General features: G+C 66.8%; 1 protein-coding gene across 1 annotated transcript; it reads right to left on the bottom strand.

The window, feature by feature from the left end:
- Positions 1 to 2746: 2746 nt before the first annotated feature.
- On the bottom strand, positions 2747 to 21064 carry GNAI2 (G protein subunit alpha i2). The gene is made up of 9 exons (XM_070391309.1): positions 20810 to 21064; positions 8444 to 8486; positions 8072 to 8213; positions 7747 to 7907; positions 5596 to 5724; positions 5101 to 5230; positions 4866 to 5019; positions 4356 to 4569; positions 2747 to 3676 (listed from the first exon to the last, which is right to left on the bottom strand). Exons 1-8 carry the CDS (start codon positions 20925 to 20927, stop codon positions 4379 to 4381), a joined length of 1068 nt encoding a protein of 355 aa, XP_070247410.1. The 5' UTR covers positions 20928 to 21064; the 3' UTR covers positions 2747 to 3676; positions 4356 to 4378.
- Between the last annotated feature and the right edge of the window lie 1980 nt (positions 21065 to 23044).

The raw sequence follows: 23044 nt of genomic DNA, 5'->3' as shown, positions 1-23044 counted from the left end.
CGGCCAGGACTTCGCCGGGCGGTGCCTCCTGCCCCGAGGCCCGCCCCTCTGCCACCTGCTGTTCTCCCGTCCACGACCCTCGCCGCTCGACCCTCGCCGCTCGCTCGCTCGGCCCTTTCTCTGTGCAGCCCCTGCCGCCTGTAACGGCCGAAGCTCTGCCGAGCGCTGGGTCCCCCGCAGCTGTCAGCTGTCACTGGGGCCCGGGCGCAGCAGAGCCAGGCCCGGGAGGCAGGAGCGGAGGGAGCCCTCCACCCCCAGGGCCGGCTGAGCCCACGGAGGGATGGGGCTAATGGAGAAGGGCCCCGCTCCAGCCCCTCACCCACAACAAGGTCAGGAAGCAGTCAGCAGCTTCCCGTCCAAGATCACCTGTGGGCTGCAGCGCCTGCAAGGGGCAAACCAGGCAGGGAGAGGAAGGGGTCCTCGGCCCTGCCTCTGCCCCTGCCCCCTGCACCCATCACCACGGGATGGACTGAGGAGCTGAGTGGCTGGCAGGCATGGACACACGTACCCCAACTGGCCTGAGGCCCACCTGGGTGTGTGTGGGAGCTGGCATTCCCAAGAGGGGCTGGGTGGAGGCAGAGCCTCCTGGCAGGGATGAGGCCCCTGGGATCTCGTTTGGGGCAAGAGACAGGATTGGGGGCAGCTGTCTGGGAGGGGCCTGGACCCGGAACTCAGGCGGCAGACACTGCAGCCCTGCCCCCACCCTCTCCCTGACTGAGGGCAGCTTGGGCCTGGCCGGCGATCCATAGGTTGGGCAGCTGCAGTCATGTTGCTGGCGTGACGCTTCCAGTCTAGGTGGCTGGCTTGGCACCCTGGGTGGGGGAGAGGGGTTGACTCGGAGGTTTTCCTGGCTTCAGGATGAGCCACCACCATGGGGCTGCCTGGGACGTGGTCAGGGCCTCCTCCAGGCCTCGCAGTCCCTACAGCCTCAGAGGCCACCTCCCTGAGGCCCTCCCGTTCTGCAGCTGGTCTCTGGGCCTCAAGCACCTGCTGGAGCCGGGGCGGGGGGGGGGACGGGGGGGGGACGGGGGGGGTGGGGAGGATGGGCCTCCTCGGGCTGGGACAGCTCCGGGGCCGGAATCTCTGCCTCCCCTCACCCAGCGGCTCCCAGGACGGGACAGCCACAGGCAGCGGGGGATCCCCAGGAGGCAACCTCACAGGGGGAGTCCCTCCTATTGGGGGACAGGGCACCTGGGATGCCCCAGCCTGCCACCTCCATGGCTGGGAGTTTCCCAACTGCCAGCGACGGGGAGGCGTTGAGGGGCCGCCCCGCCAGTGCTGGGACAATGGAGCCTTGTGCCCCGGGAGTGGGAGCAGGGGCAGGAAGGCCACGGGCAGGTGGGGGTATGGGCTGCACCCAGGAGGCCCTGCTTGCCAGGCCCCCACCCAGGACCACTGCCAAGCGGGACAAGGGGATCTTGGCCAGACCCTGCGTGGCCCACCCAGGGGGAGGCGCTGGGTGCGCCAGGCAGACAATGCCAGCCCTCAATGGCCCCTCTGTGCACGGTGCCCCCAGGACGGAAGAAAGGAACCGACTCCTGCGGCTGCTTCCTGCTGGCCGGAGGCCGCTTCCTGCCGGGCAGGCCCCGCTGCTGGGGGCCCCGGCGCCCCGCCCTCCTAGGGCTCCGGGGTCCGGGCCTGACCGCGAGGGGAGGCAGGGATGCAAGTTTGGGGGCGGGACCTGTTCCTGTCTGTCAGCCTCAGCCCTCGGGGCAGGGGTAGCAGGAAAGGCCCGGGGAACCGGCGGGGCGCGTTCATCTCCTTCCGACGGGGCAGGCGGCTGCAGTCTCTCTTCTCCTGCCAGTGTCGGGGGACCCCCAACCCCCCGGCTTAGGGGGCACTGGCAGGTGTGCGGAGGCGGGTCCCGGCCCCACCTTCTCCCCTCTCCGCCCTCCCCGCCTCCACGGCGCCGACCCCGGCCCCGGGCGCTTTGTCCCGTGGCGAGCCCGGGGCCCCCGCGGCCCCACAAAGCCGCCTTTGTGCCCGTGGCCTCGGCGGGACCCCGTGACGTCAGCCTCCGGGACAGCGCTGTGGGGCGAGCACGGGCGGCGGCGCCCTCTGGTGGCCAAGGGCGGAGGCGCGCCTCCCAGCCCCGCCCCGTGGGGCCGGCTTCCCGGAGCTGGGGGAGCTGGGCGAGGCTGCTGGCCTGGCCCCCCACAGCACCCCGCGGTCATCAGCCAGTTTCTTCTGCAGCCACCAATGTGCGGGCCTCCCCAGAGCCCCCCGGAAGCGCCCCTTTCCTTGAGCCCTAGTCCCCGTGTAGGTGAAGGGTAGCCACCTGCCCACATCAGGGTTGGAGGGCACCTCTGGGCAGAGGCCCCCACTGTCCCCAACTTTGTCCAGTCCAGCCCCAGGCGCCTCAGTTCTGGGCAGGGCTCTGGGCAACGCGTCAGATTGGGAGGCGGGAGGGGGGCGCCAACCTGGCCTGTGACCACACGGCCCCTGGGCCTCGGGCCTGGGCGCTGAGTCAGTTTCCTTCCACTCCACTCACCGGGCACCTCCTGCTCCGTGTCCTTGGAAGTGTGCCCCTGACCCTCCAGCGAGGCTGGATGCTGCCCCCGCCAGGTCGCAGAGGTGCTGGGGGGAGAGGGGACACATACCAAGTGCTGAGTCCTGGGCCTGAGCGGGCAGCCCAGCACCCAGGGCCGCCACCCTGAGGGGGTGGGTGAGGGAGGGGGTGGGTCCACACCGTCAGCGTGGCACTGCAGCCTGGTCTTTGCTCCCCAGAAAAAAGGAAGCTGAGCAGTTCTTGGTGTTTTTCTTTCTACATTTTATTATTTCAAACCAGGTGAACAATTCCATAAAACGTGAAAAAAGCAAGGAAGTGTTCAACGCTGAAGGACCCGACCTGGGGGAGGGCACGAGGGGCGTGACCCCTCGGCAGGCAGCGGCGGTTCCTAGGTTAGCGCTAAGGGCTACATGGAGGTTAATGGAGCCGGTGGCCCTGGGACAGGCCTCTGTGAAGCTGGCAGCCCTTGGGCCCGACGGTGTGGGGGGAGGGGGGCCGCACAGGGGCAGCCAGCAGGGCGGGTGTAAACACACAGACACACTCAAGGCACGGCATCGCTCGAATGGGGCTGGGGGAGCTGGTCAGGATCGGACAGTTTTAAATAGTTTTTCCTCTAAAAAGTTTCTAAGTTTGCGTGTTTTTTTTTTTCCTTTCGTTTTTTTAAAAAGCTACGAGAACGAGCAGTGGACTGTGGTCTCCAGGAATGGTGGCGTCTCACGCGTCTTGTGCTTTTCCTTGGGCCTCCGAGCGGCTGGGGGTGTGTGTGTGGGGGGGGCAGGAGGCTCCCTGTAAACATCTGGCCTTGGGCTGGGCCAGGGGCTGGGGCTGGGTGAAGCCGGGGTCCCAGGCTGGAGAAGTGAGTGCCCCTCCAGGCACTGGTCTGGATGTGCTCCCCTCCCCCATCCCAGAACAAGACAAGGGCCAAATCCAGAACAGACAGATGCCCAGGAAGGGGGTACCCCAGCTGTGCCCAGCACCTGGGACAAGGACAGGCTTCAGACAGGGAAGCCTGTGGCACCCCCTTCCCCAAGTCTCGGGAGCTGAGGGAGGCAACAGGGGGAGCCAAGAACAGAGAGAGGGGGGAAGCGGTGGGGAGGGCAGGTGGGGGGCGTGGTCCTCTTGCCCCCATCTTCCTCAGGAACTGGGGGAGCAGATTCGGCGGCAGCCCTAAGGTGGGGGCAGGCAGGGCATGGGTCAGGAGGTAGACACTGTGTGACTCCCCCCACCCCCCCCCACAATGACCTGCTCCTTTCCCACCCGCTTGTTACCAGGGACACAGTGGCCACCCAGAAGCCAGTGCCCGTTGCTGGGCTCCTTGGGGGAGGGGGTCTGAGGCTGGCAGAGTCTTCCCGCCTCCCCAGGCCCAGGGGAGCCAGCCCGGCTCAGAACCCTCAAGGTCGGAGGCTAAGAGGGAGGAGCACAGAGCCGGTCACACTGAGCGGCAGGTGGGGGCCCCAGCGTCCTCCAGGCTGGGCCCAGGGCCTGGTGGAGAGGAAGTGAGTTTTCTCCAAGGAAGGCCAAACAGCCCTTTAGTTCTGTCCCAGCGCACAGCCAGGCACTGCGGCTGTGTGGGCCACCGGGCAGCACAGAGCCCAGCCCTGCCTGTGTCCAGGCACTGGGTGACCCTCCTGACTCACCAGCCTGCATGCCCCTTGTCCTCTGCTCTCCTACTGGGCGCTCACCTGGACTCCTGCGTCCCTGCTCTGGGTCAGTGGCCCTGCTCTGTCCCTCCCCAGCTCCCTGCCTGGTCCCACCCCAGCCCCCCAGCTCCCTGCCTGACCCCCCCCCAGCTCCCTGCCTGGTCCCGCCCTGGCCCCCCAGCTCCCTGCCTGGCCCCCGGGCTCACCGTCCTGCCAGGTCGGCTGCCCCTCAGAAGAGGCCGCAGTCCTTCAGGTTGTTCTTGATGATGACGTCAGTGACGGCGTCGAACACGAACTGCACGTTCTTGGTGTCGGTGGCGCAGGTGAAGTGGGTGTAGATCTCCTTGGTGTCCTTGCGCTTGTTCAGGTCCTCGAACTTGCTCTGGATGTAGCCGGCTGCCTCCTCGTACTTGTTGGCCCCTGTGGAGGCAGCACGGTGAGACCGGCCCGTCCCGCGTGTCCCCACACACACACAGGGTGCTTACGTGCACAGGATGAGGGTGTGAGCGCAGACACACCTGAGTGGGAGGAGGATGCCCACGTGCACACGGAAGGGCCCACCCCCAGGGTGGGAAGAAGGGCCCCCACCTGCAGGCACAAGTACTTAAGTCCCAAAAGCACCAGCCGGACCAAGGGCCCCACAGTTACCCCTCTGTCCAGCAGGGGGCGCTGCGAGCCAGCGGGTCCCCCCAGCGCCCCGAGGCCCAGCCCCTCACCTGTGTATTCGGGGAAGCAGATGGTCAGGGGGCTGTGAGTGATCTTCTCCTCGAACAGGTCCTTCTTGTTGAGGAAGAGGATGATGGACGTGTCTGTGAACCACTTGTTGTTGCAGATGCTGTCGAACAGCTTCATGCTCTCGTGCATGCGGTTCTGGGGGCAGGACAGCAGTCAGCCTGGCCGCACACCCTCCCCGCCCCCCCGCCCCGCCCCTCGTGGTCTCTCTGCGCTCACCATCTCCTCATCCTCCGCGAGCACCAGGTCGTAGGCGCTCAGGGCCACGCAGAAGATGATGGCTGTCACGCCCTCGAAGCAGTGGATCCACTTCTTCCGCTCAGACCGCTGGCCACCCACGTCGAACATCCTGCGGACACAGGGGCACCTTAGCTCCAGAGACGGGAGGAGCCTCTGGAAGGATCCCGGCTCCATCCCTAGGCCGGCCACTGAGGACAGAGCTGCTCAGGGTGGCCGGCTACCCTCACGGCTCCACACTTGTCCAGGGTCCCCGACTCTGGGCCAGGGAGTGTGGCCCGGCAGGCTCGGGGCTGTCGGCAGGGCCGGCTGTGGCCACAGGGGCAGGTCGCAGAGCATGTGAGCTGCTGGCAAGAGCAGGGCTGCCCTCGCTCCCTGCACAGCCAGGAGCAGGTCCTGGAGGGAGGCCCCTCCCTCGTCACCTCTGCCTCTCCACACACACACACACACACACACACACACACACACTGTGCTCACTTGAAGTGCAGGTCCTTGAAGGTGAAGTGTGTCTCCACGATACCCGTGGTCTTCACCCGGGTCCGCAGCACGTCCTGCTGGGTGGGGATGTAGTCGCTCTGTGCGATGCGCTCCAGGTCGTTCAGGTAGCTGGAGTGGGGGGGTGGAGGGGGGGCTCAGTGGGGCCAGCAGGGGCCTCCTGACCTGCATGACACTTGTTGCTCAGATGAGGAAACCTGGACCAGAATCCCTCGGCTCCCACCTGTAGATCAGGCCCTTGAGGGGCAGCTCGGTGCCTGTGGCCGGCCCAGCCCCGCACCCAGGTCTGAGACAGGCCGGCCTCAGCTGGGGGCCCGGATGCTAGAGCTGCAGGTGCAGGGGTGGGAGCGGACAGATCAGTTCTCCAGCGAGGGATTCGGGATGCTCATCAGTGCAATTATGGCGTCAGCCATAGAGCAACCTGGCGTGTCCTTGGACTTGGACGCGGGGCTGGGCAGGCTGGGCTCCTCAGGGGGGGCATCAACACCTACTTGGGGCCCCAGGGGCTTCATGTTACCAGCTCCCTTATTAGCGCCCATGTCAGCACCAACCCGCCCAGCCAGGCCCTGGTTCCGCCTACGGCCGGCCTCAGTATCCTGCTGAGTCCGGGGCTGGGTCCAGGCCGCCCAGCACCGAAGTCCTGCTCCTGGGGCAGGACTGCTGGGCCAGCCCTTGGTTCCCACCAGCAGCCTGGCCAGAGGGAAATGACCTCAGAGACACAGAGACAGAACAGAAAAACAGGAAGAACCGGGGGGACCATGACGCCTGTGCTGTAACCTCCACACCAAGCCCCGCCCCCCACCGAGCGCCTCTAGTCTGGAGGCCCCTGGGTGGTTCCACCCCCGTCTCTCCTTCCCCAATAGGTGGGCTCTCCCCAGGGCCTCGCGGCCCCAGGGCAGCCCTGGAGGACGGCTGCGGAGAGAGGGGGTGTCCCAACCCACTCCCCACCCTCCGTGGAGGCAAAAACCTGCCAGGAGAGCAGGGCCTGCGTTCACTCACTGCTGAATCCCCCCCCAGAACAGCGCTGTGCACGCAGCAGGCGCTGGACAGGAAGGAGAAGGGAACGGGGAGGAGTGGGAAGTGGCCTGGCAGGCGGCTCTCGCCCGCCTCCCTGGAGGCCTGGGCACAGAGGTGGTAATGACTGACAGGGCCCACAGCGCTGCTGAGCCTGTGACGGTGGAAGGGCAGTGCGGAGGCCCCGAGGCCCGTGTTTGGCTGAGACTGTATCTTGGGGGGTGGGGGGGCGCTCACCGGGGGTTCAGACCTCTGCGAGGGTGGGGACTGTCCACATAACTGGCAGGGAACGCCTCCCACCCCCTCCTGAGGTCCTGCCCGCGGACGGGCTCTGGGCGGCATGGTGTGTGCAGGCCAGGAGGAGGCGGGCACAGGGTCGGCAGCCTATCTGGGTGGCACCGTCCAGAGCCTATGGGTGTCGCCCACAGCCCTGCAGCCTCAGCCCTGGCTGCCAGCCTGTCTGTCCTACTCCCCACGGGGCACTCAGCGCCCTGCGCCAGGCGTGGCACGTGCAGGTACTTCAGGAAAGGCGGTCAGTGCGTCCTGCGGGCTGGGCTTCCCTCCGGGACTCCTGGGATCCCGTGATTCCCCAGCTGGTCCTGAGCTCAAGCCCTGGGCTGCACCTCACCCGTGTCATCTCCCAGACCCTGCCTCCCTCCTGGCACCCTGCCCAGCCAGCCTGAACTTCCCCTGTGACCAAGGCACAGTCAGCACTTCACCACCCGGGAGCTGGCACAGGCTGTGCCCATTCCCCCAAGTCCAGGGCAGACTCCCTGAGGCACCCCTCACTGGCCTGCCCCCGCGGCTGCCACCACACTGACACCGAGGTTGTCACTGCTTGGGAGCTTGTCTGCTCCACTCACCCGTGTCCCTGAAGCCTTGCCCAGGACCTGGCAGAGCAGGTGGCAGCAAACGGGTCTTTAGAACGACTGTGTGTGAGGACAGATGAGCCGCCGGCGGCCCGCAGGGGACGGGCTCTGTAAGCCCCTGCCTGGCCCTCCTCCTGGCCTGGACATACCACACCTCCCACCCCAAGCCAAACCGTGCAAGGCCTCAGCTGACAGTCCCAGCCTCTGAGGGCAACCCCACCCCCCCGCCCGCCCCGCCAGGCGCACTCACTAGGCAGCGGAGTCGTTGAGCTGGTACTCCCGGGAGCGGCTGAAGCAGGCCTGCACGCCGTGGTCGGCCCAGAGCCTCCGGATAACACCGGACAGGTCCTCGGGGAGCACGCCCTGCTCCTCGGCCGTGCAGGACAGCGCAAACAGCTGCCTGGCGTCGTCCTGGGGACCGCAGGGGGGTCAGCAGTCGCAGGGAGCACCCTGCCCCACCTGACAAGGGCGGGAGGCCCCGGGGATAGGGCCGAGGCTGGGCCCCCTCAGGTTCCCTAGGACATGACGGGCCCTGAGGCCTCTGGGAGGCGGGAGGGGTGGGGGAGCCCACGTACCGCGCGGGAGGGGTCGGCGAAGTCAATCTGCAGGTTGCCCATGGCTTTGACGATGGCCATGATGGACTGGATGGTGTTGCTGTAGACGACCGCCCGGTACTGCCGGCATTCCTCCTCGGAGTAGCCGTCCTCATGGATGATCCTGGCAGCCAGGGGGCGGGTTAATGGCCACAGGCCACAGAGAGCGCACAACCACCTGGGGGGCTGGGGCCTGCAGGGACCCACTTCAGAGAGGACGGAACTGCCCCTGCCACCCCCCCCCCCCCCCGCCCCGCGGGTTCTGAGGACGGATGGCTGCCTCTGGGAGCGCCCTGAGCTGGGCCCAGGAGAGGGGAGACCGAGGCGGGGAGGCCGTCCGCACACAGCACTCACTTCATCTGCTTGACGATGGTGCTCTTCCCCGACTCCCCAGCACCTGGAACGGAGGGCGCAGGTCAGGGAGCCGCCGGCCGTGGGCTCCACGGGACGCCGAGGGCCCAGCCACCTGAAGCCCTGGAGGCCGCGCTCACCCTCCCACCAACTGCACAGGTGAGATGGAGGCAGGCGGGCAGCAGAGCCGGCGGGGCTGCGGCTGGCAGGGCCATGTGGTCGAGGTGACTGAGACACTTGCGCCCTATAGTGGACTCTCCCCAGACTCGGCCTCCCACAGCCCCACAGCCCCCGTGGCTCCCCACTGCCCTGCAGGAGTCGCCCTGCCATCCCACAGGCAGGCTGGCTCCCCCACACTGAGTCCGGGCAGTGCTGGCAGGGAGTGGCCTCCTCCCACACCCGGCGTAGCTGCCAAGGCCCTGGATGGGCACGGCGTCATGCTCTTGTCTCCAGACATGGCCCAGGGCCAAGCCCTCTGCCTGCGGAGCCCAGGTCGGCCCTGAGCAGATGGAGACCGGGACCTGGGGGCCGGGCAGTGTAACACACAGTGACTCACTGTGCTCCCTGGCCCAGCACACCCACCCCGTGTCTCCCCTGGGCCAGAGGTGAGGGGCCTGTGGCAGCTCTCCTGTAACTGCCACAGCGGCCCAGAAAAGTAAAGTCTGGTCGCAAGAGCGTGGGCCAGGGTTCAGAAGCCCAGTCCTTCTACAATTAAGCTCAGACCCTGTGGGACGATGCCCTGGGAGATAAAAACAGCCAATTCCCAGGTTTCCTCCCAGACACAGAGCCAGGTCTAGAGGGCGCAGCCCAGGAGCCTGCATTCCCCAGGGAAGGGTGATGACCAGGGGCCGGAGGGGCGGGGACAGGGCCTCACCTCCCTCCCCTTCTCCCCCTGAGCTCCAGGCGCAGGCACCTCGGCTGGACACGGCTCAGCCTCCCGGCCGTTGCCCACTGTTCCCGCTGCTCCGGCCCCATCACAACTGCACCTGCCAGGCACTGCCTCTGCCACCTCCTGGCCTTTGCCCACGGAGTTCTCCTTGCTGGGTGCCCCTGCCCCGTGCCCCACCGACATGTGTCCCAACCCTCCTGACCACTGGCAGGTCCATCCCTCTGAGCAGCTCCGCAGGTGAGTGGGCAGGTCACACGCGGGGACTCTGGCCCTCGGGGTCAGTAAAGACGCCTCAGAGGATGGCGTGGCTGACACACACACTAACACGAGCAATAGCCCGGCCATGTGGCTCAGTGGTTGAGCGTCGGCCTACGAGCCAGGAGGTCATGGTTGGATTCCTGGTCAGGGCACATGCCCCGGTTGCGGGCTTGATCCCCAGTAGGGGGCGTGCAGGAGGCAGCCAATCAATGATTGTCTCTCATCATTGATGTTTCTATCTCTCTCTCCCCCTTCCTCTCCGAAGTCAATAAAATATATTAAAAAGAGTAACAGCAATAATGACAACAGCAAAGCACGAACAGCGCCCTCTCCGGGAAATGCCACTCCAGGCCCATCACGTCTAAGTAACCGCACCTGTTCTGTCCTCAGCCCCTGACCAGTAAGGAAGCGGAGAGGCTGCTGTCCCGGGGCTGGAGGCCCCGGTGGCCCGTCTGTCCGAGTGCAGTGCCCCCCAAGCGGCCCCAAGTGCCCTGCGGCAGGCGGACCACGGGTTCACGCACCCGCCGTCTCCGCAGGGCCCTCCAGGCAGCAGCAGAGCCACGTACGGCCAGAAGCCGAGGCGCAGCTGTGGCCCTGGGTGTGTTCCCAACCCAGCGGCCCTCCGAGAGGGGTCTGGGCTCCCCTCACAGGCGCCACCAGCTGCCTGGCATCATGGGCAGAGGAGCACGGGGGGTGGCAGGTGTGTGTGGGGGGCAGTGAGGCTCCAGTCCCGGTGTCCAGGGGCGTGGGCTGTGGTCAGATGGCAGCACCCCTTCACCGCACCGCAGAGCGGCCAGGACCGCCGCCCGCACACCCACCTGCTGACTGACCAGCCCAGTGACTGCGTGAGCGTCCCTCCTGCCCAGGCACTCTCCCGCAGAGCAGGCGGGAGGGGGCACATCCCGGGCGGAGGGACCAGGAGCCACAGAGTCGGAGTCCCGGCCAGGACTGGGGCCTCGCGGGGCCGCGGAGGCCAAGGATGTGCAGTGATGGGTCAGAGCAACACGCCATGCCCACCCCGGCGAACTGACACTCAGAGCGACAGCTCTCCGCACAGGGGACCGAGGTCCGGGTGAGGGTTGTCGCTTCTTGTGTAACTTTGCGACCCCCGTTGCCTGAGTCACCAGTGTCCCTGGCTGGCCCGGGGAACAACCTCTTGGTAAATGGTGTGAGCAAGGCATCGACCTTGCCCGGCGACAGGGATGACAGCACAAACTCGCTTTGCATCTGATTTTCCTGGCGGGGCAGACTGGCAGGCACCACGGGGTGGGCAGCACCCAGGCAAGCGGGCCGGAGCCAGGGTGCTTGCTCCCTGCCCCGGCAGGCGAGGGCCCACTTCCTGTCCCCGGGGAGCCTGTCTCCCTTGCCCTCACATCCTAAGAGCCCAGGGCAGGGCTCGCTGCAGAAAGACTGCCGCTTCACAGGGGGGCACCCAAGGTCCCAGAGCCCCACCCCTGGACTTAGGTGGGAAGGAGAGAGTGGTAGGACAAAGCGGGGTGCTGGCGGCCGGGCAGGAAGCAGGGGGCCCCGGGGACAGAATCAGGGGCAGGAGCGGCTAGGGCAGGTCAGGGGGCCGGGGCAGAGGGGTGGGACCACAGCACGACGCTGGTGGGATGGGTGGGATGAGGACCCCGGCTCTCGGGGACCTGCCGGCCTCATCTTCACCCCTCCAGCGGCCCCCTTCCCATCGCGGCCTGCAGTGCTGCCACCATATAAGCCGGCACTTGGCTCAGAGTCTGCTTGCACCTCGCTGATCCCGGGCACCCAGCCCCCCAGCTGTGCACCTTCCCCTCAGAGGGGAGGGCTTCCCTCCCGGGCTCCAGCTTGTTGCCCAGGTGCCAGGAGGGCCCTCCATGCAGGCTCCTGCTCAGAAGGCCCCGTGCAGAGGCCCCGCAGAGCTGGGGCGGCCAGAAGTGTTCCCACGGCCACGCCTCCTCTCAGCCCTTGCCCAGGGCGGGCGCAGCTGCTGGGCCCCGGGAGGCGGCAGTAATTGCCCTGATGTGCCGGCCCCAGCGGCTGCTCTGCTGGAACATCTGCTTCCACTCCGAGCGCGGCCCCCACGGAGGAGGAGCAGATGGGGGAGGAGGCAGCACCAGGCCACCTGCCCGGACCAGGCCACAGGCCTCTGCAGCAGGCGCTCAGCCACCAGTCCAGCTGCATGACCCCCAGCCCAGCATCAGGTCACTGCTGCCTGTCCATCTCGGACCCTCTACCTCCTGGACCAGGCTCTGCCCTGCTGGGAGGCCCTGACATGCCACTGTCCTCTCTGGCCTCAGTTTCCCCTCTGCAGACACTGCCCAGCCTTGAATGGCCAGCCCGCTCATCTCTCACTTTCAGATCTTCGCCCAGAGGGGGACCCAGACCTGTGCCTGCCCTGGTGCTCATCCTGGTCCTCCCTGAGGCCTCAGAGCTGAGCCCCTCCAGCCCGGTCCTGGCACCCTTCCCTCCTCCCAGGAGAGGCTGAGGGTTAACACAAAGCTCTCAGCGCCCGGCGCCCGGGGAGAACCGAGATAAAAGTTATTAGCGGCGTTTTCTACCCTTGGGAAGACCGCAGGTTTCCCCAACGCTCTCACAAGAGCACTGCAGCCCAGTGACCCCGCGGTGAGGCCACTCCAGCCACAACCTGCGGCGTGGCGGCTGGGCCGGCTGGAGGGAGCCTCGGAGGCTTTCAGAGCGGCCGTGGCCGGCGAGGCGCTGACTCAGCAGCGGGTCCTGCCGGGACTTGTGTTAGTCGGAGCCACGCACTCTGCTGGCCCTTTGCTCGAGTCCCCACTTCCTCCACACAGCAGCTCCTTCCCTCCCTGGGCGCTCACAGCGGACGTCCCGGCCTCCCGGGCTCAGAAGGCCTGGCCCTGGCCTCCCCGGCTCAGAAGGCCCGGCGGCTCCTGGGCTGGTGGGCTCCCTGTGCACGTGGCCTGGGAGAGTGGCCGCCGACGTGGCAGGCCCAGGGCAGAGCAGTGGCTGTGACCACAGGGTAGTCGGGCAAGCAGCCCAGCTCTAACCCACAGCAGCAGGCCCGCCCCCATGGCCGCCACCCGCCAACCCCGGTGGGGCTCGGGGGAAGGTGGGGTGAGCCCTGGGACGCCCACCCCAAAGGCAGCCCGAGCACCACCGCCCACTCCCGTCCCAGGAAGGTGCCACGTCTCCGGGCCAAGCCCGCGGTTCGGCGCCCCCCCCCCCCCACCTCGGCTCCTGCCCCTCCCCTGCAGCCGCAGGGTCCTGGCCTCCACCACCAGGGGGAGCCAGCAGCCGGAGACCCGGGGAGGAGGTGGGGGCGGGGTGGTGCTGGGGAGCATCTGTTTCTGAAAAGCAGCCTCAGCCAGGGCCGTTGGGGGAGGGGCCTGGACCCTCACCCATCACCCGCCCGAGCCTGGGAAGCCCTGGGTCTGCGGAGACACAGCGCCAGGAACAATGGGAACGGGAGGGGGAGGGGGGAGGGGGGAGGGGAGGGGGGCCGCCAGACAAAGGCCCTGGGAGCCCCGCCCCCGGCAGCTCTTCCTTCCTCCAGGTGCCGCTTGGGCCCTCACTCCCTGGAAGCGGCTCCGCTGGGTCTGCGCTGCGGGTCTTGGATGGGCCTTGCCTTCCCCCAGGTGCCAACAAACCCGGAACCTCCCAGGGAAGTGCCTCTGCCAAGTCAGCGCTCTCCGTGCAAGAGGAACTGGCCGGCCGGCCAGACAGACAGAGAGACAGAGGGCTTGCAGGGCAGGACGGTCTCCCCCGGGCCTGCCCACTGTGCAGGGGAAACTGAGGCACCGGGTGGGAAAGGCCGCCTGGAGGAGAGGAGGCCCTGAGCCTGTGCTGTTGGGCCTTAAGGCGACAGGTCTCACCCGACAGCAGCCCGAGACGCCAGGTCACACGGGGGGGGCAGGACGTTGCACCCCTCTTCCTGCTGCTTCTTCATTTAAGGGGCCCCTTTGCTGTTTTCAAAGAACCTAACCCCCCACTTCTGTCACTATGGTGGCCCCAGGTGAGGTGCCCAGTGCCCTGAGGGAGTGTGCCAAGCCCCAGGCCTGCCCGGAGGCCCCCCTGGTCCTCACACTCACCCCAAACTAGCCCAGGGTCTCGCCCAAGCCGGCAGCTTGCTGAGTCCCCACAAGCCCTGGGGCCATGCTGACACCCCAGGTCCCAGCCCCGCCCGCCCGAGAGGAAGGGGCCTGAGTGGTCGCGAGGATGCGCTCTGCTCTGCGCAGCTCATAGCCCAGGAGCCTACAGATCTGCTCCCAGTTGCCTGTCTCTCTGGCTCCTCAGCCCTGGGGCCCGGCCTGACAACACAGAGCAGAACCCCTGGGACCCCGAGCAGAGGGGAGGCCACAAACCCTGAGGCCAAGGAGCAGGAGGACCTGCCTCAGCACCGAGTGTGGCTGCCAGCCCGCACCCGGACTCAGTGGCACACAGTCCGCACGCGCACGAGCCCGCCCCAGCCTGCGGGAACTCTGTCCTCACAGGACAGCTCCCAGTCTTCTCCAAGCTCAGGGCCCCACCTCCGAGCGGGCGCAGTCGCCTAAGCCTGGCGGTGGTGGACGGAGCAAGCGTAAAGCCAGCGGGAGTGAGGCACTCAGGTGCCTGCCTCTGCCTGGGGGGCTGCGAGGAAAGGCAGGAAGCAAAAATGGGGGAGCTGCACAGTCACTGTGCCCAGGGCAGGTTCTGGCTCGGAGCAGCGACAGGATTCATGCACAGTCCTGGGTCCGGCCCTGGGCACGGTCCCCTTGCGATCTCCTCCAAGACGGGCCACCCAGACGTGCAGCGCACGTGCGCACCCACAGCACCTGCCTGCCTCCCGGCTCATCATTCTTGCCAGCTGGGCGCAGGCTCCTGTGAGGCCACAGCCGTGCTCAGAACCACTGCCCGGGTCCCATCTTGGTGTCTCCACTTATTGGGTAAGTCACGTACTGTCCCGGGCCTCAGTTTCCCCATCAGTGAGATGAGTGTGAGTCAGACCCGCGCCTGAAGCGTCCGGCCCCATAGCAGCCCTGGCTCAATCAGGCAGCTGCTCTCGTCCCCAGGGGCCGAGCGAAGGCACCCAGGCCAGTGGCCAGCAGCAGGGGGAATCCTTAGCCTGGACCAGGGCCCCTCTGTCCAGCCCGGGGCAGGGGAAACCCAGAGTGAGCTAATGCCAGGCTGCGGCTCCGTTTCCGGGCATTCATCGGGGCCTGCAGCCGGCCTTCCGGCCCTGGAGGCCATGGCTGCTCGGGACGCAGCAGCAGCTCCGCTTTCCTGCCAGCTCCCGCCCGCCGGCCGGCGTCCCTCTCCCAGCCTCCACTTCCTGTGGTCAGAGGAGGGGCCTGGAACCCTCAGAATCGCCACGGCGCTGCTGGCGCTGGGATCCGAGGCCAGGGGCTGCTGGGGCAGGACAAGGGCCGGGGCTGGCTCCAACCCAGAGGCGCCCAGCAGGGCGGCGCAGGACGTGCGATGAGCCCGAGCAGGTGGCCTCACCGTCCAGGCTCCCAGTGGACGGCTCACCTGCCCACCCCCAGCAGAGCGGGGCCCTCTGGCCTCTTCCTCTTTGGGGCTCCTCCTCCTCCAGCTGCTTCCTCCTTTTCCTCTGGCGCGGACACCACTTCCCCGAGCCGCCCAGCCCTGCCGCCGCCTCCACCGCCCTCCGCCTGCAGGGACACAGTGGGCGCTGCCACTGCCACCCCCTCTGCATATTTTGAAGCCGTAGCAGCTGTGACACCAGGGACGCACCAGGCCATAAGGACACCTTCTCAACAAGCCCTGTCCCGCCCACCTGTAGGTTCTGGCTCCCGCTGGCCCGGGTCTCACTGCCACGCCCGGATGTACCCGCAGGGCGCCCAGCAGACATTTGGCTATTCCAGGGAGTACCCTTCCCAAACCGCCAAGATGGCCACAGCCCCAAGAAGCAGCATTGGGGAGAGGGTGAGGGTGAGGGTTGGCTGTTTTTTTGTTTTTTTTTAAATATATTTTTATTGATTTCAGAGAGGAAGGGAGAGGGAGAGAGAGAGAAACATCAATGATGAGAGAGAATCATTGACCGGCTGCCTCCTGCACGCCTCCTCCTGGGCATCGAGCCTGCAACCCGGGCATGTGCCCTTCACCGGAATCGAACCCAGGACCCTTCAGTCTGCAGGCTGACACTCTATCCACTGAGCCACACCAGCCAGGGCTGGGCTGAGGTTTAGTAAGAACAAGAGCTCCAGGCCAGAGGTGCTGGGCAGAAGCCCCACCCTGGACTATGGCTGAGGGAGGGGCTGCCTCAGAGCACCAGGTCCCAGGGCCCCCATCTAAGGGCCTCGCTCCAGGGCACCTTGCAGGGCACCTTAGGTGGGCCCATGAGCTATGGCCCGGCCAGAACCCGCTGGCCCCTTCCCCTCACTCAACTCCTAGGTTGGGACTCTTGCCCTGAGCTGTTGGGAAGATGGACAGAGACTGGCCTGGGCCCTGCTCTCCCCGCCCCACCCCCGCATCTGTCCAGTCCTGTCTCCCCACAACACCAAGGGGTGTTGGGGGGCAGCACTCGGGCTCTGGTCAGACCTCTCATCACCTGCTGGGGGGTGTGGTGCGACAGGGGCTTGGTCCCTCGGTGGCTAAGAGCTTCTGTGAACAAAGCTTCCTCCATCCTGTTCCTGCCAAAAGGATGGGTGGTGCCCGGCTGGCGTGGCTCAGGGGTTGAGCCAGCGTGGCTCAGTGGCTGAGCGTTGACCTATGATCCAGGAGGTCACGGTTTGATTCCCGGTCAGGGCCCAGGCCCAGGTTGCAGGCTAGATCCCCAGTGTGGGGCGTACAGGAGGCAGCTGATCCATGATTTTCTCTCATCATTGATGTTTCTCTCTCTCTCCCTCTCCCTTCCTCTCTGAAATCAATACGAATATATTAAAAATAAAATAATGGGGCTTTTAAAGACAAAGACCAAGAGATTCACAGCCAGGGGCTCGTGTCCAGGGCAGGGATTCAGGACCAGCCCTGCTGGAGGCCTGGGGACCTCGCTGGGATCCCTCCTGACAGGCTGCCCAGGCCCCCATCTGGCAGCCGAGGCTCCAGCTCCAGCACAATGGAGTCCCGAGGCTGCCGGGCCTGGCATGGAGGCCTGCGCTCCAGCTGCCTTGCCGTCCACCCCAGCCACAAGGGGCTCATTCTCTTCTCACCACGGCTGCCCTCTGCCTGGGGTTCTCCGCCCACCCTCCCGGGACACCCTCCGCTGAGCTCAGTGTGGCTTCCTTTGCAAGGCCACCCAGTCTCTCCAGGCCGCCCAGCTCGAGGGCATCCCCTGAAGGACCCACTCCTGCCCGCCCTACAGGAGCCTCAGGCCGCCGGCCCCAGCACCGGGCAGGGGCTGCGCTCGCGGGACTGGGCAGGACGCAGGCAGAAGGTGTCAGAAATGGCTCAGACCCCCTCACTCCTAGTGCGGGAGCCCCGCACCTCCAGCCCGCCCGGGAGACAAAGCCTTGCCCAGCCTGGGGGAGGGGTGGGAAGAAGAGCCTGGGAGGCCGAGCTGCCCCGCCCCCATTCAAATGCTAATGAGCTCCAGCCGGGAAGGCGAGGGCTGTGGGGGGAAAAGCGGGACTGGAGGTAGGCTGGGTCCCTAGACCCCCAGGAAGGCGCTCAGCCCCCCAGGGCTGGGCCTAAGGCCCCCAGGACAGTCTGTCACTCCAGGTGGCACCAACTGTCTACACTACAGGCCATGGTCTCCCCACTTGCTGTGAGCAACTGCCTGAGGTCAAGGAAGGGGGTTCCCCAAAACTCCATCCTGGGGCCAAGCAGCCTGGAGGCCGGGGAGACCCCTCCCTACCAAACTCTCCGCTCTGCAGGGGTGAGTGAGGGTCCCTCGCCTGTCCCCACCCTCCAGGCTCTGGTGTACTCCCCACCTGTGGCTGCAGCAGGCACCGGTGCTCAGGTTACAGGTGGAGAGCGGACCAGGATTTACCAGCTGGGCTGCTCATCCAGTGCACTAGGTAGGCTCGGGATTTGAACCCAGATCTGGTGACCCCAAGAGCTGGTCCAGGGAGGGTGAGCCAGGAAACAGCCACCCAAGGGCTGGGGAACCTCAGTACCTGGCGGAGTTGGCCCCTTTGCCCCCCTTGTCTAGCCCTAGCAAATGTCATTCTTCAAGACTACCCAGAGGGCCCCTTCCTAGGAGGCACCCCCACTTTCACCCATCCCCCAGCCAGCCACCTACCGTGGGCCAGGCCCTTTGTTAGAGACACAGACAGGACAAAGGCCATCGACCGCCCTTCGTAAACCGAATGGAGCCCTCGCATGTACAGTCTGCGCTGGCCAGGCCAGGACTCCTGAGCCCTGCTCTGGTCTGAGCCCCAAGAGCCAGACAGGCCTGCGACAGTCCCCCAATAGCCTGAGCAAGCTGGGGGTCCCTCTGAGGTCACACCGAGAGGAAGGAGCAGACCACAAGGCCATTCTCCTGTGGGAAGAGTTGGAGTCCCTACTGTGTGCCAAGCCCTGAGACGGGCTGCAGACTGGTCAGCAAGAGATCCGCCTGGAGTGAGGGGAGGGCTGTCTGAGGTGCTGGCACAGCCTGGAATGAGACCAGCAGGGAAAAAGCCTCAGAAACTTCCGTCTCAGGATCCCCCAATCCTGGTCATCGGCCCGACACCAAGCCCTTGCCACCCACCTGCCCACCATACGCCAGCTGTGGCTCATCTCACTCCATCCACCATCCCCAAGACCAAGTTCAGTAGCACTTCCTTCATTCAACAAACAGACAAGGAGCACCCAGTGGGTGCCAGGCTCCATGCCTAGCCCAGGAGGAGCCCTGCCCTGCCATCTCAGGGTGGGCGGGCAGCTCTGCCCAGACACGGGCTCTGAGGGGGGGAGCCGCAGCACCAGAGCCAGGGTGCACCCAGCCTTGGTGAAGGGGCTGCCAGGAAGGTGCCGGGCGGTGGTGCCTGGGCAGAGTTGTGAAGAGGCGGCGTGAGTTAGGTGGAACCGGGACAGCACCCCAAGTGAGGGGCCACAAAGTGCAGGGGCTGGAGGAGCCGCTGTGCTTGCTTACACGTGAGGCCTTCCAGGCCGGTGACCGACACTGTCTCCTTTGCCCACAGGCCCATCTGAAATCAGAGAAACCCCCAAGCCCAGACTCTGGCTTCCCTTCCCCTGACGCCCGGATTCCGCCTGGGACAACAGGTGGCGGTGTCCCTGGAGCGGGGCTGATATCAGCACCTCTGCCCCCCCACCAAGCTGCCAGGAAAACCTCTCCCCAGTGCGCACATCTGCCTCCGCCGGTGACAGCCCGCCGGCCGCAGGCGCTCTACCCAGGCCGGGAAGGAGCCGGGTGCGGGTGGGGCAGCGGGCGTGGTTCTGGCTGGGAAGGGAGGCTGGCGGATACCCAGCGAGTCCCGTTGCCTGGACGGAGTCCTTCCCGCTATGTGGGCCGGGCGCCCGCACTCGGGCTGCTCCACGGGCTCCCATCACCTCCCTGCACCTGGGCGGGAAAGGGCCGCCGCCAGGGCACTTCCCACCTGGGCCCGGGGAGCCCATCCCACAGAGAGAGCAAAGGGGGGGGCAGGAAGCTGAGGGGGGCCCGCGGCCCAGAAGACGTGGAGCCGGACCCTGCACCCAGCTCTGCCAGCCCGGGTGGGAGGGGCTGCTAGGCCCAGGCCCGAGCGGGGCTCCTGGGCCCGCATCTCAGCTGCCACAACAGACCGGCCGGGAAGAGGCTGCCGGAGGCCCGGGAAGAGGCTGCCGGAGGCCGGCAGAGCCGGGAGCAGCAGGATGGGGTCCCCTCCCAGCCCGGCGGGCGTTCCCCCGAGAGACACCCACTCGCCGTTCCCGCAGCGGAGACAGGAAGAGGCGAGCGCCCGACGCAAAACAGCCCAGGAGGCCGGGCCGCCGCCCCTCCCGCCCCTTCGCTTCCTCCCGCAGAGAGCGGATGCCATTTTGAAACCTCCGGGCTGTGCCCCTGAGGCCAGGCCCCCAGGGACAGTCAACAGATGGGCGGCCGATGGAGACACGCTGTCCTGGGCCCTACGCCCGCACGGAAGGCCCCGTCTCTCAGCCAGGGACCCAAAGCGACTCGGGGTGAGGGGCCACACCCCCCCCACACCGTCCAGCCTCCACGCTGCAGCGGGGGCCTCCCCCGTCCTGAAACCCCCAGACCAGGCGGCCACGGCACCACACCTGCTCCAGCGGGAGGCTGGCCTGGGGCAAGCACAGGCCCACAGTCTCTGCAAAAGTCCAGCTCAGTGCCCCCCCCGCCCCCCACACTCACCGGCTGGCCCGCTGGCCCCCTCGCAGGGCTCAGCATCCCCCTCCCAGCCTTGCGGCCCAGAAGGGGTGCGGGAAGCCCGGCAGGCCCGCAGCTCTCGCCCGCCCGCCGGGGCAGCAACATGTCGGCTGTCTCACCACTTCCACTTCCCCCCACCCCTCAAGCAGCCACCATCTTCCCTGGGATTGAAGGCACCACGACCCGCACTCCCGCCTGTGCCCCCACCTCCCTCGCAGCCCCTACGGGGCTTAGGCACTGGGGGGCCGACAGCCAGCGGCTCCCCCGGGAAGCCCAGGCCTGGCGCCCTTCCCCAGCGGGACCAGCGGCGCCTCCGTCGGGGCTGGGCCCTCTCCTCCCGCCGGCCCGTGGGCACAGGACGGATGGGGCCTCTGGGGAAGGCCAGAGTGCGGGAGAGGACGTGCGGGAGGGGGAGCAGCGGGTGTGAGAAGGGATGCGTGAAGCGAGGAACCTGGTGGGCCAGATGCATGGAGCAGGGGTCTCTAAAGGTTTGGGGCTTCCAGCTGGAGAGAGGGCTCATGAGCAGTCAGGGTTTCCCAATCAAAAGGCCCCCTGGGGTCAGGATGCACAGGTGGGTATGGGGTCCAGAGTAGAGATGGGCACGGGGGGTGGGGGGGGGTGGGGGGGGGGGACCTGGCAGGGGCCTCAGGGATGCTCATGCCCAGTGGGAACAGGGGAGCAAGTAGGGGGAGATGTGGTACTGGCGGGGGAGGGGGGCGCTGATTGGGGTCTGAGGGTCTGTGAGTTTGGTCGGCCAAAGGCGGATGGTCGCGCAGAGTTCAGGGCAGCTTCCGTTGGGGCAGAAGTGGGTGGGTTTGGGGGTTTGGGATGAGTTGAGGGTCTGACCTATGGGCCAGAGGTCTAGGCCAAGCTAGAGTTTTGAATCATTATTTGGGGGTCCTGGACAGGCCGGGTCGGGGCCCAGGCCCAGTCTGGGGGTTCAAAGCCCTAGCCTGGATGCCAAAGTCCTGGGGGGGGCGGGGGCGTGAAGCGGGAACAGCGGTCCCAGCGCAGGACGCGGCCTCACCCAACAGCAGCAACTTCACCTCCCGCGCCGCCTTCTCGCCGTCCTCCCGCAGGTTCTTGTCGATCATCTTGGAGCGCTCGGCCGCCGCCTTGTCCTCGGCGCTCACGGTGCAGCCCATCCCGCCGCCCGCCGGCCCGGCCGCCGCCCGGCCCCCACACGGCCCCCGGCCCGGCTCGGCCCCGCGCGACCCACTCCGCTCCCGCCGCCGGCGCTCTCGGGGTAGCTCTCGGGTCCGTAGTTCCGAGCGTCTGCGGGCGGCGCCTTCCAGGGCTCGGCGCACCGACGGCGGGGCGGGCCGGGGGCGGGGCCCGGGCGAGCCCGGCCTGGGACTGGGCCGGGGCGGGCCCGGGGGCGGGGCCGTGGGGATCCTGGGCCGCTGATTGGCTCGCGGACGGAGGGGGAAGACGTGAGGCGCCGCCCAGGCTCGGGCCAGGCTGGAGGCGGGGCTTCGCCGCGGGAGAGTCGCAGCGGCGCAGCCGAGCCGGGGGGATTGGGCCCGGGCGGACAGCCGGCGAGGCCGGGCTCCGATTGGGTCGGAACGCCCGGCCCGGCGGCCGGACGGCGGGGGCGGGAGGGCCTCGGAGCCCGAGGGTGGGGATCCGGTGCCGCGCGCGCGCCGAGCAGGAACCAGCCCTCGGAGCCGCTGCGAGCTGCGTGCACTGGGCGGGGAAGGCGTGTCCTCGTCGCCCGTTCGAGTCCATGAACCCCGTCACCTTGTTCCGGGACCGCAGAGCCGGGCCTCGGGGCTGAGGCTGCCTCCTCCTGAGGATGGCTTGGCCCGTTTAAAAAGCAAAACAAAACACGTCTCCCCGACAGGCGCTCAGCATCGTCTCCGGACACCCTCGCCGCCACAAGCAATGCCTGAACACGTGGGACACATGGTAGTTCTCTCCCCGTTCCTCTTTCTCTCAAATTAATTTTTAAAAAAGTCTATTGCCACCTCTACACCTCCTCTGGCAGCCAGCATTTACCTAACCATCCTTCTATGGTCGCCTAGGAGGCATCCTCCTACAGTTAGCCATCCTGGGCTTCAGCCTGGGACCCCAAACTGGGACCCAAAGGAGGGAGAGAGATGCCAGCTGACTTCCGGAACCATAGTGACCATGATCTTATGGCCTTTCCACTAGACAGGCTGCAACCCTATGCATTTCTAGTGGGACAGCTGGGGAGGCCTCAACCCACGGACAAGGACAAGGAAGGTCCACAAAGCCAGGAGGAGGGCTGGCCACCGATGCTGGACCCCCACAGCCCCCCCCAGCCCCCCTGCATCACCAGCTCCCCCCCTTCCACCCTGGCACACATCTTGTTGCAGCTCACGGGTCTCGGGCTGTCCGCCCCCCTTGGAGGGCTTGTGTGTCCCTATCTGAGCGGCTCCCTTGCTGAGGAGCCACTGGCCTGTAAGTCCTCCAATGGCTCCCCCTGGGCCCCCCTCCTTCCTGGAGCCAAAGCTCAGGCAGGCACTGCCGCAAGCATGCAGCCAAGATGAAGACACAGGATGCCCACTTGGGACACAGACACCCAGAGATATGCTCCGTAGGTGCCTCTGATCCACGGAACCCTGTAAAGACGGCGCACAGAGCCCGGAACACAGCCTGTCCGTGGCTCGCCTCTCCCCCACCAGCTCCGCCCCAAGCTTGAGAGCTGATCCTCCCTCCTCGGGCCTCCTCAGTCTGCTCCTAGCAACAGCCAACAGCTCTTGCAGTTGCCTGGCAACAGGGAGAACCTGTCAGCTCCATGGAGGCCAGGCTCACCAGAGGTGGGCCCACACAGACCCCCATGGACAGAGGCGGGGCAGGATGGGGCCCAGGGAGGCATGGCCTCCTCCAGCCCCAGGTCAGGTTTTGTGGTCCTTGCACCCGTCCTACCAGTTAGCGGCTCCTTTCCAGGTAAGTGTTTTCCTAGAGAGTCCAGCTACCCCTGCCTCCACCCCTCCAGGCTGCTCCCTCTCCGTCTGCAGGGGGGTCCCCAGGGCTATGGCTAGGCCTCTGTTTGCTACTCCGGTCACATACCTCCCACTCAGGGGCTCAGAACCCCCCCTCCCCCCATCTCCAGCCCAGCTTCTCCCCTGATCACCAGCCCGTTTCCCAGGCTGCTCTGAAGCTTCCCCAAGATACTTCACCACCCCCGACCCACCCCCACAACTGGCCCTGTTCTTGGGATCCTGACTTTATGAACTCTCACCATCCAGAGCCATGACCACGGTCCCATCCCTGCATCCTGTCAATTTCTTCCCCT

Source organism: Myotis yumanensis, unplaced genomic scaffold, assembly GCF_028538775.1.
Source record: "Myotis yumanensis isolate MYYU_CA2020_CCGP unplaced genomic scaffold, mMyoYum1.0.hap1 SCAF_14, whole genome shotgun sequence".
In the NCBI taxonomy this organism is placed as follows: Eukaryota; Metazoa; Chordata; class Mammalia; order Chiroptera; family Vespertilionidae; genus Myotis; species Myotis yumanensis.
The sequence above is the reverse complement of the archived record's forward strand: the minus strand, read 5'-3'. Positions and strand labels throughout refer to the sequence as shown.

Coding starts and splice junctions, on each gene's coding strand:
- GNAI2 (XM_070391309.1), bottom strand. CDS start 20,927: ATGGGCTGCACCGTGAGCGCCGAGGACAAGGCGGCGGCCGAGCGCTCC. Junction 5,020..5,100: donor TCGCGGAGGATGAGGAGATG/GTGAGCGCAGAG, acceptor TCCTGCCCCCAG/AACCGCATGCACGAGAGCAT. Junction 4,570..4,865: donor CTGCTTCCCCGAATACACAG/GTGAGGGGCTGG, acceptor CTGCCTCCACAG/GGGCCAACAAGTACGAGGAG.